Source organism: Oncorhynchus masou, chromosome 24 (assembly GCF_036934945.1).
Source record: "Oncorhynchus masou masou isolate Uvic2021 chromosome 24, UVic_Omas_1.1, whole genome shotgun sequence".
Classification (NCBI taxonomy): domain Eukaryota; kingdom Metazoa; phylum Chordata; class Actinopteri; order Salmoniformes; family Salmonidae; genus Oncorhynchus; species Oncorhynchus masou.
The window spans coordinates 23635956-23657391 of NC_088235.1; the positions used below are offsets into that span (position 1 = coordinate 23635956).

The window sequence follows — 21436 nt, forward strand, 5'->3', positions numbered from 1 at the left end:
GAATGCAAATCTCTCATAAAAGCAAAATATGGTCAGCATTGCTGTGTGCTGCTGGTTATAACATGACAATAAAGAAGAGAGAGAAAAGAGGGACCAGTTTAATGTTTTAAGAGGCATGTTGCGGTTTTGCATTTTGTTATTTATTTTTCTTTGATATGGTGCTGTCGTGTCTTTGGCTATGCCGGATTAAGTGATATGACATGCTATTCTATAAAATAATTTCTCTGTAATTACTATTACCTGATTGAGCTAATCATGTAAATGTAATTAACTAGAGAGTCGGGATCCACAAAATAATATTTATAGAGCTTTTATCTTACGAATAAACTCTTAAAGACCTAGTAATATTTTACATCAATAGCAGTCAATATCAATTGTCATCTTAATTCAGTCTCATCTGAAAGTTGGGTTTAAAAAAATTGGGTTTAAAAATTGATTTACTAAATACCCAACTAATCACACAGAATTACACATACACATAATTAAATCATAACTTGATTACAAATTATGTCATAAAGTAAAACGTCCCTAGCAGGCGGAACAGTTTTGACAGCTTGTTACACAAAGGAAAAGGGCTGGGTTTGAGTGAAAGAGCGGGAAGACTGAGGGACACAGGGAGAAGCTGTGCTATCGTAAATACAGTATCTGATGAATTCTAAATTACCACCCATTTGGAAAAGGAAAATGCAATAAATATTTACTCTGAGCTGCGCTTCGATAGGTTGGTGGTAGATGGAAGGCCGTGTTGCCAAACCGAGTCCTTTGAAGAATGTCTCTGGTTGTCAATTGGATACGTTTTATTAACGTCGTTGGGTGATAAGACGGGCTACTCTGTCTGTTCCTTCCTTACCATCGTTGCATCTGCTGTTGCTAACTCAACGGCTAGGAGGTATCACTTCTGTAGTAAATAAGAGTTCAAAGTTCATACCATTTGCTACCAAAGCTCACGCTGATGTTGGCTTCATTCTGTAGTTATTAACTGAACCATTCTGACATCAGACTGTCGTCCTACATCCTCGGAACAGGAAGTTATATTGTCGTCAAGGGCTTATATTGGAAGGGAGAGGAGGGCGTGTTTGAAAAGTTTTTGTAGCCCATGTCCCTTCACAGGGGCGGCCCACTGATTGAGCAGCCCTATCTTATGAACACCCAAATCTCACATTTTAGAAGCTAAAATTACATTTCATCCCATCACACATAATTTCATATTCAAACATTTAAATTGAACAACAATTCCATGTGAATCCGATTACTCTGATGTGTAGAATTTCCACTGTAGAGTTTATGTCATCTTATCATTGATTAGAACCGAACTGACATCATATTCATTAAGTACCAGCGCATATGTTCAATTGTTCCGATTACCAGAATATAGTTAATTTCCCCCTACCTATTGATGTTCCCAGAATCTCTATGTTAACTAAGGGTTTTGCAAATGTAACCTCAGTAGGGTAGAGATAGGAAAAAGGGGGGAGGAGGTATTTGACTGTCATAAACCTTCCCCCCAGGCCAACGTAATGACAGTGCAAAATTAAATGATTATGTTTTTCAGATTTTATTCCTTTGAATTATTACATTTATATGGACTTTGTTTATATATATTAAAAAAGTTGTAATTTAAATGCACATGTGTAATAGCATCCTTTTTTACATTTATTTCAATTTGTGGGATGCTGCAGTTTAGCAAATTATTTATTTTTCTTTGATATGTTGCAATATTATATTATGCTGTTCAGATTGTATTAATTTTGAATGGTTAGATTTATATGCATTTTGTTTATATACATTACATTTTTTACTTTAAATGCAAATGTTTAAATGCATTAATTATCATAACAAACCAATATATTTTTAAAGACATTGTTGTAAATACAAGGAGCTGGAATGTCCAACACATATGATGAGAAAAAGTTAGGACAATTCTCTGTGGCATGTGGCTGAATGGACAACGTCTCTGTCTGGTACCCAGCAAGAATTATTCAGTTTGTGGGCAGTTAGACATTTCTTTAGACACAGTTGAGTAGCCTACAATGCTTATATGAAAATCTAAACTGGCACGCAGATCTTTTGTAAATTGTCACTCAAATGAAAAGGGTTGCTGACCCCCTGGTATAGGCTATATAAAGCCGCCCAAGTGGAACGGAACATATAGTGTACTATGCAGCAGCATTGTCTTGTGCACTTCCCACCAAGGTTGTTGCCCTGCATTCAGAGATGTTCCTTATAATGTGTGTGCCCAGCTCATTCTTGTATATGCCTGTCTGCATTGTTCTCCAGGGAAGCAAAACACTGGGTGCTCATTATGTACAAAAACAAGCCTCCATCTACACTAGAGCTAAATAACTTAGCTATATTTAATGACTTTTTGCCAGCAGGATTGATTTGTTAGAACATCTCATTTAATTCAGGAAGATGGAGAAGAGTGAGAGGAGTGAGAGGTAGATGTAACGACGTTCTTCTATTGAAGGAGGAGCAAAATGCAGCGTGGTGGTTACTCATGTTTATTAATGAAAATACGACTAGACATGAAATAACTGAATGTACAAAACAACAGACGGAACGTGAAAAACTATACAGCCTATCTGGTGAACATAAACACAGAGACCGGAACAATCACCCACGAAACACTCAACGAATATGGCTGCCTATATATGGTTCCCAATCAGAGACAATGATAATCACCTGACTCAGATTGAGAACCGCCTCAGGCAGCCATAGACTATGCTAGACACCCCACAGAACCCCAAGACAAAAACACACCACAATAACCCATGTCACACCCTGGCCTGACCAAATAAATGAAGATAAACATAATATATTTCGACCAGGGCGTGACAGTAGAAATGCATCATACCAGAGGCAGTTAGGTTCAGGTAGGGTTTACGTATATAAGCAAAGGGCGATAATGAAGTAGGCCTACAGTAAGATTGTTTTTACATTTAACCAGACTAAATACTCATTAATGATTTACATTATCTCAATTACCATTCTGTCACTGGATAACAATCCACATTTGCTATGTAGCCTATAATTGTTATTGTTTTTTAGGACAAAATTGGTGAAATTCTCTAAATAGCAAGTTGTTCAGTGTGTTTATTTTGATACCAATAGGCCTACATGGCGTTAGAAGAAATAAAAGTGCAGACTACAGATGGCTATATCAGTCCGCTAATACAGGACTGGTTTAGGCCCAGTGTACTACTTTTGTCCATTTTTGAATAATATACAGTACCAGTCAAAAGTTTAGACACAGCTACTCATAACATTGTATTTCTTTATTTGTACTATTATTCAACATTGTAAAATAATAGTGACGACATCAAAACTATGAAATAACACATAGAATCAAGTAGTAACCAAAAAAGTGTTAAACGAATCAAAATATATTTTCTTTCTGAGGTTCTTCAAAGCAGCCACCCTTTGCCTTAATGACAGCTTTGCACACTCTTGGCATTCTCTCAACAACCTTCATAAGATAGTCACCTGGAATGCGTTTCAATTAACTGGTGTGCCTTGTTAAAGGTTAATTTGTGGAATGTCTTTCCTTCTTAATGCGTTTGAGCCAATTAGTTGTGCTGTGCCATATTAAGAGTGGTATACAGAAGATCACCCTATTTGGTAAAAGACCGTGTTCAAATTATGGCAAGAAAAGCTCAAAATCATTACATTCCATTACTTTAAGACATGAAGGTCAGTCACATTTCAAGAAATATGAAGGTTTGTTCAAGTCCAGTCAATCCTTATCAATCGCTTTGATTTAACTGGCTCTCATGAGGACCACCACAGGAAAGAAAGACCCAGACCCAGCCTTCACTATAATTCTACAGTTTAGAAAATAGTAAAAATAAGGAACAACCCTTGAATGAGTAGGTGTGTCCACACTTTGACTGGTAATATTTATTTTTTATTCGGGGGGTTTCTGCAGCACCCTCAGCACGGTTGTGCTGGTAACAGTAAATTATTACAGTTACAGGTTGTGTAATCCTTTACTTGTAACGGATTACAGGTAACATCCCAACCCCGATTACATCCCAGCCCTGATCCTGGGAAGGTCATCTGCTGGCCGACAGATTGCCTGGAGGCGCTGGGGAAGCAAAAAGATATCAATATACGTACAATCAATTAGCAGCAAAAGTATTCTTCAAAATCTATCTCAGAATAGCTCAGAAACACATAGACAAGCTTTATTGATCAGAATGTCATTATGTCATGCTTTTAATGCAACAATAAGTAGTTTTTCACACGACTGCTAAATATTCAAGAGAAAATCTAAAATGCCACTGACATGCCAGAATGTCCCTTGTCCTCGGTACAGTTTGTAGACCATGGTGATGGGAATGAGAGAGAGGGAGGACATAGCCAGGAACCAGCCCAGCCCGTAAGCCCACCACGGGTACACATAGGTGTTGTTGAACTTCAGAGGGCTGTACTTCAGCAGCGAGAACACAAAGGTTCCCTGGAAGAGGAAAAAGATGTCCAAAATATGTTGTTTTGTCTTATCACTTGTCTTGTTTGATATTAACTGCACAAGGTTTTGAAAGCAACTGCATTGTGAAATAATATCCGTAAATGTAAGTAAAATAATTATGAAAATGCACTTGACTTAAACTCACTGTGCACATAGTAGGAGTGATGTATAGCCAACAGTACTTCACCAGAGAGGAGGGCCTGTAGCCAATCATATCCTCAATGTTGTCACAGAAACGTTCAGCACCTTGGACAGAGACATATAGGGGGTACTCATGAACAGTTCCCTTGTTGTTAAAAGGATGGTTGAAGGAACTATAAGTATGAACTACTATTTACAAAATGTAATTTCCTCATTCATACCATATATCCATCCAATACTGAAAGACTGGCATATGGAGAGGAGTAGCAGAGTGGCACCACTGCACACATAATGATCAAACAGCTGTATGATGTAGAGGCCACCCTGCAGAGAAATAAACATTCATTACAACTACTTTCAAACCTTGCTCCATGTTATTGATATGTGTTCTTACAGTATATCAGAGACCCTTCTCTACCTGTTCACACAGCAGAAACGTTTTGAGAGCATGTGTGACCTGTGTCCGGGACCTCTCACCTCTGTGACCATGATGAGTCCGACCAGGCAGCAGCAACAGCAGATTAGCAGCAGCAGTAGCTCCCTCCGGTGGCCCTTTCTGAGGACGTTGGGGTAGACATCCGTTACCGAGGTCATAAGGCTCTCAAGGCCGACAAACTGGGGAACATGACAGAATAGAGAGAGGGCAGTATACATGAGAGGGTAAGGTACATGGAAGAACACAGCAGGACACCCAGGTGGCGGGAGGGTAAGGTGCAGGGAAGAACACAGCAGGACACCGAGGTGGAGGGAGGGTAAGGTGCAGAGAAGAACACAGCAGGACACCCAGGTGGAGGGAGGGTAAGGTGCAGGGAAGAACACAGCAGGACACCGAGGTGGAGGGAGGGTAAGGTGCAGAGAAGAACACAGCAGGACACCCAGGTGGAGGGAGGGTAAGGTGCAGGGAAGAACACAGCAGGACACCCAGGTGGAGGGAGGGTAAGGTGCAGGGAAGAACACAGCAGGACACCCAGGTGGAGGGAGGGTAAGGTGCAGGGAAGAACCCAGCAGGACACCGAGGTGGAGGGAGGCTAAGGTACAGGGAAGAACACAGCAGGACACCCAGGTGGAGGGAGGCTAAGGTACAGGGAAGAACACAGCAGGACACCCAGGTTGGAGGGAGGGTAAGGTACAGGGAGGTACCTCCAGGCTCTGATCAGGCCCTACACCCAAACAAGGGCACTGCGTTCATCCAGCTCTAGCCTGCTCGCCTCCCTACCACTGAGGAAGTACAGTTCCCGCTCAGCCCAGTCAAAACTGTTCGCTGCTCTGGCAGGACAGCGGAGTCAATCACCACCTTCCGGAGACACCTGAAACCCCACCTCTTTAAGGAATACCTAGGATAGGATAAAGTAATCCTTCTCACCCCCCCCCCTTAAATGATTTAGATGCACTATTGTAAAGTGGCTGTTCCACTGGATGTCATAAGGTGAATTCACCAATTTGTAAGTCGCTCTGGATAAGAGCGTCTGCCAAATGACTTAAATGTAAATGTAGGGAAGAACCCAGCAGGACACCCAGGTGGAGGGAGGGAAAGGTACAGGGAAGAACCCAGCAGGACACCCAGGTGGAGGGAGGGAAAGGTACAGGGAAGAACACAGCAGGACACCCAGGTTGGAGGGAGGGTAAGGTGCCGGGAAGAACCGAGTAGGATACACAGGGGTAGGGTGTGGTGGGTATTGAGCTCTAACCTGGCTGTCCAATCCTAACAGGATGATCATGGTGAAGAAACACACGGCCCAGAACTGAGGACAGGGGAGCAGGGACACTGCCTGCGGGTACACTATGAACACCAGGCCAGGACCTGCAGCAGAGCAGCAACAAAACAAAACTTTACAGAATACTCTATGTGTACCTCTGTTACATTGCATTAGAGACTTACCTGACTCAGCTACCATAGATATGTCCACACCCTGTTCTCCAGCCATATAACCCAGGATGGAAAAAATAGCAAAACCAGACAGGAAGCTGGTCCCACTGTTCAACAAGCACAGGTAGAAGGAGTCTCTGCAAGGCACAAAACAGTCTTCAACATACAGTGCATTTGGAAAGTATTCAGAGCCCTTGAGACATTTTGTTGTGTTACAGCCTTATTCTAAAATGGATTAAATAAAAAAATGTTCCTCATCAATCTACACCCAATACCAAATAATGACAAAGCAAAAAACAGGTTTTTAGACATTTTTGCAAATATATTAAAAATTAAAAAAAACAGGAAATACCTTATTTACATAAGTAGTCAGAACCTCTGCTCTGAGACTTGGAAAATTGAGCTCGGGTGCATCCTGTTTCCATTGATCGTCCTTGAGATATTTCTACAACTTGATTGGAGTCTACATGTGGTAAAATCAATTATTTGGACATAATATGAAAAGACACACACCTGTCTATGAAAGGTCCCAAAGCTGATAGTGCATGTCAAAGCAAAAACCAAGCCATGAGCTCCGAGACACTATTGTGAGGAAAGGTACCAAACAGGAGAAAAGGAAAGATACCAACCAATTTATGCAGCATGGAACGGCCCCAAGAACACAGTGGCCTATATCATTCTTAAACGGAAGAAGTTTGGAACCACTGACAAGCAATCGGGGGAGAACTGAGCAATCGGGGGAGAATAGTCTTGGACAGGGATGTGACCAAGAACCCGATGGTCACTCTGATAGAGCTCTAGCGTTCCTCTGTGGAGATGGGAAAACCTTCCAGAAGGACAACCATCTCTGCAGCACTCCACCAATGTTCGAATGACCAGACGGAAGCCACTCCTCAGTAAAAGGCACACGACAGCCCGCTTGGAGTTTGCCAAAAGGAACTTGAAGGACAAGATTCTCTGGTCTGATGAAACCAAGTTTGAACTCTTTGGCCTGAATACCAAGCATCACGTCTAGAGGAAACCTGGCACCATCCCTACAATGAAGCATGGTAGTGCATCATCATGTTGTGGGGATGTTTGTCAGCGGCAGGTCCTAGGAGACTAGTCAGGGAAAGATAGTTGAGGGAAAGATGAACGGAGCAAAAGACAGAGATCCTTGATGAAAGCCTGCTCCAGAGTGCTCAGGACCTCAGACTGGGTCGAAGGTTCACCTTTCAACAGGACAACAGCACTAAGCACACAGCCAAGACACTGCAGGAGTGGCTTCGGGAAAAAGCTTGGACTAGCCCAGCCAGAACTTGGACTTTGACCTGATTGAACATCTCTTGGGAGACCTGAAAACAGCTGTGCAGCGACACTCCCCATTAAACCTGACAGAGCTTGAGGATCTGCAGAGGAGAATGGGAGAAACTCCCCAAATGCATGTGTCCCAAGCTGGTGGCATCATATCCAAAAAGACGCAGGCCTATAATGGCTGCCAAAGGTTCTTCAATAAGAGTAAAGTGTGTGAATACTTATGGAAATGTACAATTTCAGTTTTTTTTATACATTTACAATAATGTCTAAAAAACATTTTTTTCTTTGTCATTATGGGGTATTAGGTGCAGATTGACGAGGGATTTTTTTATCATCCATTTTAGAATAATGCTATATGGTAACAAAGTGTGAAAAAAGTCAAGGGGTCTGAGTACTTTCCGAATGCACTGTATTAGTTGTCGATTCTCGTTCATATTATGTTTGAATACTCTTTCATATTAGGTCTCAATCCTCTTTTACACACATTTGTAATTGGTGAAGGTCTAAAAATATTTAAATTTAGGGGATTAACATTTAGCCCCAGGTAATGCCTTGTCAGGGCATGTTGTGACTTGGCTCTTCTAGGCGTAGCTGAATGAGATGACTATGCATTTAAGAGTTTGAATGTATCGCATCTGAGCCATCCGATCCATCCGATCCATCCGATCCAGCCGAGCCATCCGAGCCGTCCGAGCCGTCCGAGCCGTCCGATCCAGCCGAGCCATCCGAGCCATCCGAGCCATCCGATCCAGCCGAGCCAGCCGAGCCGTCCGAGCCGTCCGATCCGTCCAAGCAATCCAAGCCAGTGTAGATTTTCCTTTCTAAGTGTTCTATTCCTCCATGCTTAATTAACTAGGTGTGCATTTTTTACATCTTCAGACCAGTTAGCACCATGGAAGGAGCCAACTATGCAAGATCTTCACTGTGACAAATGAATACTGTGTATTCTAAATCAAACCCACACCCTAAAACTGAAGACTCACTTGTAACAGTTGTTGTTGTATTTGTTGTAGCTTCCGAGAGAAGTCAGGTATCCCAGGCATATGGCGTAAGAAAAAAATACCTGGGTTCCTGCATCCACCCAAACCTTATTGAACACAAATAGGAGTTCAACTCAAGTCATAAACGGAACATTCAAGAATCAAAACAGAAATGTATTCCGGTAAGATGTGATGAGATTGAAGCAGGACTTAGAGGGCAGGTTTCCTGGACACTGATTGAGCATACTCCTGAAGGATGTGCAATGGAAATGTTCCATTTAAAATGTTTTTTTTATTCCCGGCCGATGCTCTATCTGTGTCCGGGAAACTGGCTCATAAATTTACACTACACATAATACCTGTGGATCAGCAAGCCGTGTAGCATTGGGATACATGTAGTAGAAGATGCCATCTATAGCTCCAGGTAGGGTCACTCCTCGGACGAATAGCACCAGTAGCATGACATAGGGGAACGTTGCCGTGAAGCACGCTGCCTAGGAATAAATAGTACAGGTATAACACAGAACAACACAATATTGACATTACCGGTATTACCATAGCAACTAGCAGGTATTACCATAGCAACTAGCAGGCATTACCATACCAACGAGAATGTATTACCGTACCAACTAGCATGTATTACCATAGCAACTAGCAGGTATTACTGTACCAACTAGCAGGTATTACCGTACCAACTAGCAGATATTACTATAACAACTAGCAGGTATTATCGTACCAACTAGCAGGTATACCAAATAGCACGTATTAGCATAGCAACTAGCACATATTACAATAGCAGATATTACCGTACCAACTAGCAGGTATTACCATACCAACTAGCAGTTATTGTTGTACCAAATAACATGTATTATCATAGCAACTAGCATGTATTACCATAGCAACTAGCAGGTATTACTGTACCAACTAGCAGGTATTACCGTACCAACTAGCAAATAATACCGTACCAACTAGCAGGTATTACCGTACGAACTAGCAGTTATTATCATACCAACTAGCATGTATTACCATTGCAACTAGCAGGTATTACCGTACCAACTAGGAAGTATTACCATACCAACTAGCAGGTATTACCATACCAACTAGCATGTGTTACCATACCAACTAGCATATATTACCATACCAAGTAGTATCTATTACGATAGCAATGTTGTGTAAATGCTTACACAGGGACACTCAAAGTCAATCTTAAGTTAATCATTGTTTATTGTCAGCATGCTGGAGAGGTTCCAACAATCTTGATGCACCATAGTGAACATCAGTCAGGAGCTCTAACGGGGCAGTCCAGTTTAGTTTCCTTATATACTGGTTACATAGGCACAGTTCATAGGGTTGGTTCTTAAAATAACATATTCTGGGGACACTGCCAATTAGTCTAAAGGAGGAGGTCGTGACCCATGAGGAGGTCATGACCCATGAGGCGCCCCCCCCCCCCCCCCCATGTATTTACTGGGCACAGGCAGGGGCCGAGGACTGTTTATGACACCAGAGACAAGATGCTCAAAGTAAAAATTCCCTTAACACCATCTTAACACCATCTACCAACTAGCAACTATTACCATAACAACTATCAGGTTGATGTTTATTTTCGTGAGTCTTGTCCTGGAAGGAGAACTGAGTGATTTCCCCTTAGATAAGCCAGCGGCAAAGTCAAATATTTTCTATATTGAACAAGTTCATTAATTTAAGGTTAGGTTTAGCAGTGTGGTTAAGGTTAGGCTTAAGGTTGGGTTAGGTTTGGTTTAAAAAGTGATGACTTGTGGCTGTGCTAGCTAGTGTCCACTCTGCAGAGCTGCGTCCAGGACAATATTCGTGATGAATAACGCTAACCTGCTACCAACAGGTGTCCGGAGACACCTGAAACCCCACCTCTTCAAGGAATACCTAGGATAGGATAAGTAATCCTTCTCACCCCCCCCCCCTTAATGATTTAGATGCACTATTGTAAAGTGGCTGTTCCACTGGATGTCAGAAGGTGAATTCACCAATTTGTAAGTCGCTCTGGATAAGAGCGTCTGCTAAATGACTTAAATGTAAATGTAACTACGGACCCATACATCTCACCAAGTAGGGTACAGCTACAGCAAATATTACACCTCTGTTTTTTGTTGTTGTTGATTTTCCTTCTTTTTTTACCTTTGATTTATAGATTATGATTATGATTGAGATTGGAACGATGCATGTGTTCAGTCTCACCTTTCCTGTAGACCTCACTCCTTTCCAGATACAGAAGTAGCAGATGGCCCAGGACAGCAGAAGGCACAGAGCCAGCTCCCATCTAATGCCTCCAAGTGATTCTATTCCATCTGATATCCGCAGCACTCTCCGCCTGTGAGGAGAAAAGGTAGACACTGCAAAACATTTCGTCACCAAAATAAAATGTATCTGATATAAATATATTGTAGCCTATTGTAATTTATTGTATGCACTTATAATAATTATTTCAACATTGTTACAGTACCCTTTAAAAAGAAAATAAGACGATCTGATTAATTTAAAAATCTAATAATGAAAGATGTCATGGTTAAAAACATAGCATTATTATAGAATTACTTACTGCCAAAACTCTACAACTGAAGATGACGTATTCAGGAGAGGAACAGTCCAATTGCTGGTTACATTATTGGTACCAAATGTGACACAAGCATCTGAAATACATTGAAGTCTATTTGTAGCAAGTTAAAAGTTGACAGTTTGGTACCAAATGTGAGGCAAGGATCTGAAATATATGGAAGTTGAGTTAAAGCAGGTTTAAAAAAACATTCTACTAAGCTAACATATGGAATTGTTTTTAAGATGGTCATACCATGGATCATTTAGATATTTGATTTTAAATTGTATGACCCCTGTAGGTATGAAAAAATATATTTTAAAGTTATTTGATAAAATATTGATTTTGGCCTTGAATAACATATTCATAAATTCACTGTATGTGTCACGGACTCCAGGCAATCACAGATTATAAAAGGAAAGCCAAGTTGGGTACATCGACATCTTACTCCCGGACAAGCTAAGCACCTTCTTCGCTCGCTTTGAGGATAACATAGGCCACTCTCGAGGACTGTGAGCTCTCCTTCTCCACGGCCGACGTGAATAAGACATTTAAGCGTGTTAACCCTCCCAAGGCTGCCGGCCCAGACGGCATCCCTAGCCGTGTCCTTAGAGCATGAGCAGACCAGCTGGCTGGTGTGTTTACGGACATATTTAATGTCACCCTATCCCAGTCTGCTGTCTCCACTTGCTTCAAGATGTCCACCATTGTTCTGTGAAGGTAACTGGTGGGACTAATTAAAAACAATGACGAGACAGCCTACAGGGAGAAGGTGAGGTCACTGGTGGAGTGGAGCCAGGAAAATAGCCTAACCCTCAACGCCAACAAAATGAAAAAGCTGATTGTGGACTTCAGGAGACAGCAGAGGGAGCACGCCCTCATCCACATCGATGGGGCCACAGTGGAGAAGGTGAAAACCTTCAAGTTCCTCGGCTAATACATCACAAACAATCTGAAAATGGTCCACCCACACGAACAATGTGGTGAAGAAAGTGCTAAAGAAATTCAACTTGGCACCTAAGACCCTCACCATTGAGAGCATCCTGTCGGGCTGTTTCGCCACCTGGTACGGCAACTGCACTGTCCGCAACCGCAGGGCTCTCCAGAGGGTGGTGCGGTCAGCACAACGCATCAGTGGGATTACACTGACTGCCCTTCAAGACATCTTCAGCACCCGGTGTCACAGGAAGGCCAAAATCATCAAGGACTTTAGCCAGACGAGCCACGGTCTACTCACCCCGCTATTATCCTGAGGCAAGGTCAGCTCAGGTGCTTCAAAGCTGGGACCGAGACACTGAAAAACAGCTCCTATCTCAAGGTCATCAGTCTTTTAAATAGCCATCACTAGCCGGCCTCCACCCAATATCCGGCCACGTGTCATGTAAAAATCTTCCCAGAGTGAAATAGTTCCCAATAGTTCTGATTGTGATGTCATGTTGTGAAGATTTTCACAGAGTGAAACTGGTCCGAGTCAATAATTGCAACTAACTAACATACTGTATGCACTGTCAATCAAAAACGTAGCGACCAAGTCTTTGCAATCATAAAAAATCTCTCCTCACATCAACACTGAGCATTTTGACGCATGATTCAAGGGTGTTTATATGCTGACCCCACGCCTCAACAATCTTCTGATTAGTCAGTATCAAAACTTCTCACCACCATTGATTGGCAGATGTGTGAAGCAAATGCGCATGCCCAAAGAACAGTTTTTAGAGGTTGAGGGAGGGTGTGAGAGAAACATCTGCACGAGCTCAGCCATCCATGCAAAAGGACGAGCTCAGCCATCCACATGATGAGACGAGCTCGGCCATCCACATAAAGACACGAGCTCGGCCATCCATGTAAAGAGACAAGCTCGACCATCCACATAAAGAGACAAGCTTGACCATCCACATAAAGAGACAAGCTCGACCATCCACATAAAGAGACAAGCTCGGCCATCCACATAAAGAGACAAGCTCGACCATCCACATAAAGAGACAAGCTCGGCCATCCACATAAAGAGACAAGCTCGGCCATCCACTTAAAGAGACAAGCTCGACCATCCACATAAAGAGACAAGCTCGACCATCCACATAAAGAGACAAGCTTGACCATCCACATAAAGAGACAAGCTCGGCCATCCACTTAAAGAGACAAGCTCGACCATCCACATAAAGAGACGAGCTCGGCCATCCACATAAAGAGATGCACGTGCAATGATTGAACTGGGAACATTTTCATGTCGGGAAAAATGTTATATAATATAAAATCATTTTTGTTTTATGTGTGGGCACAACTGAAAAAGTGTGTGCTTTTGTCAGGAGGAATGGGCCCAAATCCACCCAATTTATTGTGGGAAGCTTGTGGAAAGCTACCCGAAATGTTTGACCCAAGATTAAGTGATTTAAAAGCAATGCTACCAAATGCTAACTGAGTGTATGTAAACTTCTCACCCACTGGGAATGTGATGAAAGAAATAAAAGTTGAAATAAATAATTATCTCTACTATTACTATGACATTTTACATTCTTAAAATAAAGTGCTAATCTCAACGGACCTAAAACAGGGATTTTTTTACTAGGATTAAATGTCAGGAATTGTGAAAAACGCAGTTTAAATGTATTTGGCTAAGGTGTATGTAAACCTCCAACTTCAACTGTAACTAAGCTACAGAGGTAGTAGCTCCTGAAGGGTATATTGTAACCCACTAGCCTCCAATGTACTAACTGATAAAAATGCCACAAAGTTTCAGTTCAGCCACCAATATTGTAAATACCTGTGTTCCAGTCATTATTACAGTTGGCCCATGGCAGGTCAAAAGTGAAGGATGAAAACAGGTAGTGGAAAGCCCAGGCCAGGATCACAATGTAGGTCATACATCCATATATAGTGATCACCTGGGCGGCGTAGCCCAATCCTGATGAAGACAAGAACAGAAGCATAGCAGCATGTTCATAAAACCTAACAGGATATATGTTGGAAAATTAATGGAGCCCTATGTTACGGCATATTCATTGAGATCACTCAGCACTTGTTTGTTTTGCAGAACACATATAGAAATTAATAAATGTGTCTCAGCACGGTTAAGGAACACCCTTCCTTGGGGCTTATAAAGTGAAGTGCTGCCTTTAAAGTAGAACTGAAAGTTTTCATTGCAGTGTGATTTATTTTACTTCACCAATATTACACCTATTCAATCTGATGTAGCATAATGTTTAGACCAGGCTAGACAACATCTGCATTAAGACATCTGATAGATAAGATATGGGTGAAGCAATGATAAAAGCTTACTCCGCGAGAGACTTTGTCACAATAACAATGTACCCTTGTGCACAGAACTGTACAGCAATGGAGGCTCCTTAGAGGAGGATGGGAGGACCATCCTCCTCAGTGAATTCACATGTTTTGATAAAATCATACTAAATATATTAAAATGTCACCAAATAACTGATTGACACAATGTTTTGTAATGAACGTGTACAGTAGACTCAACAGCACTCAGTAGGGTAGCATCATGGTGAAGCTGGAGGACAGCTAGTTTCCATCTTCCTCTTGGTACATTTACTTCAATATGAAACCTAAGAGGCTTATGGTTCTCAACCCCTTCCATAGACTTACACAGTAATTATGACAACTTCTAGAGGATGTCCTCCAAACTGTCAGCATGAACTGACATGTTGATCCACCCAAAGGATCAGAGAACAAATCTAGTAATGAAAACATAAGCTACAGCCAGCTAGCACTGCAGGGCATAACATGTGGTAAGTAGTGGACTTACAAAAAGAGAAAGACAATAGTTGAACAGTTTTAAACAAATTAATTCATTCAAAAATAAAAGAGAAGCAAGATAGAAAGATGAGAGTGAGAGAGAGATAGATATTTAATTGTACTGTTTTCACTTTCACTTAGCTAGTGAATGAAGCTAGCTAGTTTAGCATACTCAAACAGAGAAGGATGCAATGTTACCTAGTTGGCCATGGCTTTCCAACATTGGAACTCTTCCAAGTCAAGGTAAGCTTTTGGTTTTATTAATTTATTGGACAGGGGCCCGCCAGTGTAACTGCTAAACTGCTTTCTGACTGTAGACTGTAGTTTATGATTGTAGCAGGTTTACTAATGCATCAGTTCAAGTAGTTCTAGTTGACTCTGATGTGACAAAGATGTAGGCTGTGTGTAGCGGTTAGCATCATGATAAGAAGGTTTTGCTTGTCACAGACAGCTGATGTGTAGTGCACTGAAGTCCACAAGCAACCTCATGCTGGCTATAGTTAAAATTTGACTATCATGTAGTAGGCTAAACCTATCGATGTTACATTGAACTGGGTGAACGGAATATGAATGACAGTCATCCAATATTCTGTAATAGAAATAAGACCATGCTTATAAAAAAATATTGTCCTCCCTCATATTAAACGGCACCGAACATCACTGCTGTACATCTATACTCAACACAGAGATCACTATGTAATTCAATGATCCTCACCTTCAAACAGCGGGCAGATCTTCCTCCAGCAGGTGATGCCCCCCTGGCTGGTGTACTGTCCAAGAGCCGTCTCCAGGATGAACAGAGGGATGCCACAGGTCACCAGGTACAGGATATACGGGATGAAGAAGGCACCTGCAGAACAGGCAGGATTCACAAAAAGTAGGCCTCTGTTCACTTTAACCATTAGTTGACTTTTGGGGGCCAATGTGACAGGTTAGGTTTATTGGAAATAATTTACCTACAATAGAGGAAGGTAGGAAACAGGAGACAAAAGAGCTGTGAGACAGAGGTTTAATCCTAGACACATGAAAAGTGGGATGTACACGGAGAGTGCGGGGCAACATAAAATGAACAGCAGAGGGGCTAAGGATTTTAGAAGTGGGTAAAGGGCAGATGAAATGTGGGGAAAGTTTACTGGACTCCACCTGGATGGGCAGGTCCCGAGTGGAAAGCCATACCCTCTGCCCAAGCGTGGAGCAGGGGTCCGGTGGCGATCTGCCTGTCTACGATACCTGGATGTGGTCTTCAGAAGAGCAGCCCAGGCTATCTTCCAGGTACGGCGACAGCGGGAGATCAACATCTGGGAAGAGGATATGCTGAGTTCTTGCTCATGGAAGAGCGATGGCTGATATCCCAAGGAACATTCCAAGGTGGAGAGACCAGTGGCCGAGCAGGGAAGAGTGTTACAGGCGTATTCCACCCACACAAGTTTCTGGCTTCAGGTGGTGGGGTTGGCAGAGACAAGGTACTGAAGAGCCGTCTACAGGTCCTGATTGGCTTGCGTCGACTGGCCGTTAGATTAGGGTTGAAAACCAGAGTACAGGCTGGCTGACGACCCAATTAGGGTACAGAACACCTTCTGAACGCGGTAGAAGTTAGCAAATCCCAGGAAACGTTGCAGCTGCACTCCGGATGTGGGTTGAGGCCAATTCACTACCACTCTCAACTTATCTGGATCCATCTGTGTATGTTCTACAGCGATTACTTATTCTAGGAAGGAGATAGTGGAGCGATGGAATTCACATTTCTTCACTTTAATGTAAAGCTGGTTCTCCTGGGGACGCTGAAGGACCTGTCAGACGTGCTCTTGAGCTGAATGGGAAAAGACAAGGATGTCGTCGAGGTAGACAAACACGAACATGTTAAGCATGTCCCAGAGCACATTGTTGACCAGGGCCCAGAACACAGCATTGGTCCAAATGGCATAACCAAGTACACATAGTACCCACTAAATGTGTTAAAAGCTGTCTTTCACTCGTCTCCTTCCCGTATCCGAACCAGATGGTAAGCATTTCGAAGGTCCAACTAAGTGAAGATGGTCGCTCCCTGAAGAGGTTTGAAATCCCAGGAGATGAGTGTTAGAGGGTAACGTTTTTTAACCGTGATGTCATTAAGGCTCCAGTAGTTGATACACAGGCACATGGTTTTGTCCTTCTTCTCCACAAAAAAATAACCCTGCGCTGGCTGGAGAGGCAGATGGACAAACACTCCCTGCAGCGAGAGAGGCCTCAATGTACTCCTCCATAGACTTGGTCTCCGGACCCGACAGGGAGTAAAATCGCCCCCGAGGTGATGTAGTGCCCGGAAGAAGGTCTATGGTGCAGTTGTAAGGTCGATACAAAAGGAGAGACATGGTGTGGTCGTTGTTGAAGACCTCCCAGAGGTCCAGGTACTACACGGGAATGGCGGAGAGATCCAAGGCTTCTCGCAAGTCTGCAGGAAGATGTCCCGGGAAGGCAGTGTGTGAGGTCGTAAGGTTGGCACAATCCCAAAATGTTTTGCATGTCAGCATTCAAGTTTTCAAGATATGTAACTTTCATAAAACATCAATCATCCACATACAGTACCAGTCAAAAGTTTGGACACACCTACTCGTTCCAGGGATTTTCTTTATTTTTAATATTTCCTATATTGTAGAATAAAAGTGAAGACATCAAAACTATGAAATGACACATAATGGAATCGCGTAGTAACCAAAAAAGTGTTAAACAAATCAAATTATATTATATATTTGAGATTCTTAAAATTAGCCACCCTTTGCCTTGATTACAGGTTTGCACACTCTTCTCTCAACCATCTTCTTGAGGTAGTCACCTGGAATGCTTTTCAATTAATAGGTGCCTTGTTAAAAGTTAATGAGTGGAACTTCTGTCCTTCTTAATGCGTTTGAGCCAATCAGTTGTGTTGTGAAAAGGTAGGAGTAGTACACAGAAGATAGCCATATTTGGTAAAATACCAAGTCTATATTATGGCAAGAACAGCTGTCTTGTCAATGCAGAAAATAGTACAAACAAAGAAAGTCCCTGGAATGAGTAGGTGTGTCCAAACTTTTGACTGGTACTATATGTTCAAATATAATTTCATTCCATATTCTGTACATTTACATTTACATTTAAGTCATTTAGCAGACGCTCTTATCCAGAGCGACTTACAAATTGGTGAATTCACCTTCTGACATCCAGTGGAACAGCCACTTACAATAGTGCATCTAAATCATTTAAGGGGGGTGAGAAGGATTACTTATCCTATCCTAGGTATTCCTTGAAGAGGTGGGGTTTCAGGTGTCTCCGGAAGGTGGTGATTGACTCTGCTGTCCTGGCGTCGTGAGGGAGTTTGTTCCACCATTGGGGGGCCAGAGCAGCGAACAGTTTTGACTGGGCTGAGCGGGAACTGTACTTCCTCAGTGGTAGGGAGGCGAGCAGGCCAGAGGTGGATGAACGCAGTGCCCTTGTTTGGGTGTAGGGCCTGATCAGAGCCTGGAGGTACTGCGGTGCCGTTCCCCTCACAGCTCCGTAGGCAAGCACCATGGTCTTGTAGCGGATGCGAGCTTCAACTGGAAGCCAGTGGAGAGAGCGGAGGAGCGGGGTGACGTGAGAGAACTTGGGAAGGTTGAACACCAGACGGGCTGCGGCGTTCTGGATGAGTTGTAGGGGTTTAATGGCACAGGCAGGGAGCCCAGCCAACAGCGAGTTGCAGTAATCCAGACGGGAGATGACAAGTGCCTGGATTAGGACCTGCGCCGCTTCCTGTGTGAGGCAGGGTTGTACTCTGCGGATGTTGTAGAGCATGAACCTACAGGAACGGGCCACCGCCATGATGTTGGTTGAGAACGACAGGGTGTTGTCCAGGGTGTTCTGTCTTGTCGAGGTCATGAAAGGAAACTTTCCTCATCCAAACGCTCCTTTCTGTCTGACGTAGAATTCAATGTAAATTCAATGTCTGGTTTTCAGGCAAGTGTCGATACTGATAGGATCGAAAAGAAGGGAGCGCTGCTCTTGGGTCAGCTTTCTCCATTTTAAAACTTTCCTTAACATTATAAATTATTTCACAATTCTGAAGAGGGATCAGCTTCTAGTGATGTTTTACCACCTAAGGCTGCACATATTAATGAGGATTTTTCATCATTGCGCACAATGGGCTTCACGTCATGGAAGCCTACAAGAAGCAAATACAACTCAATTGATTGAACATGAAATGTATGTCAATATGATTGAAATGGGCCTGTAGCCTACTGTTTATATTTGAATCTCGGTCTTCATTTGCAGCATCTTTTTATACGTCACTTGTTTCTAATCAAAGACATTTGCAATGTTGTATTTGTAGTCAACTTTTTTCTGAAGTTATTGCCGGTCATAGAGAAAATGATACACAATGTTTTGCTAAGTTTAGCGGAGATCTTCTGTGTATACATTTACATGGGAGGGCAACAAAACATCTAATGACGTACTTAGCTGTTCTCAGTGGTAGAAAAAAGTACCTAATTGTCATACTTGAGTAAATGTAAATATCCTTTAATAGAAAATGACTAAAGTAAAAGTGACAGTCTCCCAGTAAAATACCACTGTCACGTGTGCTCCCTCTCTGTCCTCTAGGTCACCAGTCTGCTTGTTATGGCGCACACCTGTCACCATCATTACGCGCATCTGCGCATAATGACACTCACATGGACACCATCACCTCCTTGATTACCTGCCCTTTATGTCACTCCCTTTGGTTTCTTCCCCAGTCGTCATTGTCTCTGTATCTGTGTCTGTGCTTCTTCTTTTGTTCATTTATTTATTAAATGTATTCAACTCCCTGAATTTCCTTCCAGAGTCTGTGTATATCGTTACAACCCCTTGAGTAAAAGTCTAAAAGTTTTAGATTTGTTAAATATACATAAGTATGAAAAGTAAATGCAATTGCTAAAATATACTTAAGTTTTCAAATTCTTTATTTTGAGCAATCCAGACGGCACCCTTTTCTTGTATTTAAAATGTATGGAGAGCCAGGGGCACAGTCTAACACTCAGACATAATTTACAAACAAAACGTGTGTTTAGTGAGTCTGGCAGATAGGGATGACTAATGATGTTCTCTTGATAAGTGCTTGAATGAACCATGTTCCTGTCCTGTCCAAAATATAACCAGTATTTTGGGATGTCAGGGAATTCATGTAATGAAAAGTATATTATTTTCTTTAGGAGTGTAGTAAAGAAAAAGTTGTCAAAAATATAAATAGTAATGTACAGATCCTTAAAAGTATTACTTTAAAGTTGTTTTTTTTACTAAAAAACTTTACAACAATGGCTGTTCAACAAGTGGTCTGAGGCAGGCATTTAGATTGAGTGTTTTTAAGTGCGAAGGTTCTAACGATGAACTTAGCCTTATTAAGATGCTTTTGGGAAACCTTTGACTGAATTGAAACATCTCCATTTCAGTTGGGATTAGTTTGATTGGTCCTGTGCAGTTGTAAATCAAGCAAATACAACTTATTTGAGAAACTGTAAATCGTACAAGGGTTCCAGTATTAAACTGACCCATAAATATATTTTGGAAGTCCTAAGAAGATTTAGGATGTTCCAAAGAACTTAGGATGTTCCAAAGAACTCCATCATAAACAGAACACGCTTCTATGGCTGCGTTTACACAGGCGCAATTCAGATTTTTTTCCCCGCACTAATTGGTATTTTGATGAGAATTGGGATGCCTGTGTAAACGCAGCCTCAGAGGTACACACATGTATGCACATATTTCACCAACAAGCAAAAAGGAGACTTTGTTGACTCACCCCCACCATTTTTGTAACAAAGATATGGAAACCTCCATATATTTCCAAGTCCAATAATAGCACCAGCCACAGTTAGAATGAACTCCGTTTTACTATCCCACTGGCCACGCTCCTTGACCCTCTGTTGGGTGTAATGCACGGATCCTGGGAGAGGCTCGTGTCTGCCTACGGAGAGAGGAGCTGCCATCCTGCCAGTAAGAGAGGGTCCGGAGCCAAGAGCTGCGTGTGGAGTCTCTTGAGTTCCTGCCTGGAGATCAGTTGTTGGTGCAATGGTCTGCTCCTGTTGGAGCTTTTATGGATATCAGCACTGTCAAGATGGGGTGGTGGTAGCCTCGAGGTTAGAGAGGCGGAACGTTTCCAACCTCCGAGCTGCCTGCTCTAAAATCTATCAGCCAGAGTGTTACCGGCTTCAGCATCCAATAGAATTCATACTGCCGTTGTGCCCTTGAGAAAGGCCCATTATATCTAAATGGTGTTAACACCCGTGTGGGCTCTTGAACTCTCTCTTCTAGTTCTATTCAACTTTCCCTTACGGTACTTGTCGACTATCGGTCTCATGCCGGTATTTAGTCTGAGATGGAGTTTTACAATCCGC

At 42.4% G+C, this 21436-nt stretch overlaps 1 protein-coding gene across 1 annotated transcript; it reads right to left on the reverse strand.

The window, feature by feature from the left end:
* Positions 1–2493: 2493 nt before the first annotated feature.
* On the reverse strand, positions 2494–21093 carry LOC135511921 (sodium- and chloride-dependent GABA transporter 2-like). Its single transcript, XM_064933441.1, has 14 exons — positions 20842–21093; positions 15790–15924; positions 14083–14223; positions 11328–11418; positions 10967–11099; positions 9112–9246; positions 8756–8859; positions 6489–6613; positions 6298–6410; positions 5087–5224; positions 4831–4933; positions 4614–4714; positions 4286–4456; positions 2494–4084 (listed from the first exon to the last, which is right to left on the reverse strand). The coding sequence occupies exons 1-14, from the start codon at positions 21026–21028 to the stop codon at positions 4025–4027; spliced, it is 1737 nt and encodes a 578-aa protein (XP_064789513.1). The 5' UTR covers positions 21029–21093; the 3' UTR covers positions 2494–4024.
* Positions 21094–21436: the final 343 nt, after the last annotated feature.

Coding starts and splice junctions, on each gene's coding strand:
- LOC135511921 (XM_064933441.1), bottom strand. CDS start 21,028: ATGGCAGCTCCTCTCTCCGTAGGCAGACACGAGCCTCTCCCAGGATCC. Junction 4,934..5,086: donor GACTCATCATGGTCACAGAG/GTGAGAGGTCCC, acceptor ATTTCTCTGCAG/GGTGGCCTCTACATCATACA. Junction 4,457..4,613: donor TCACTCCTACTATGTGCACA/GTGAGTTTAAGT, acceptor TTCCTCTTCCAG/GGAACCTTTGTGTTCTCGCT.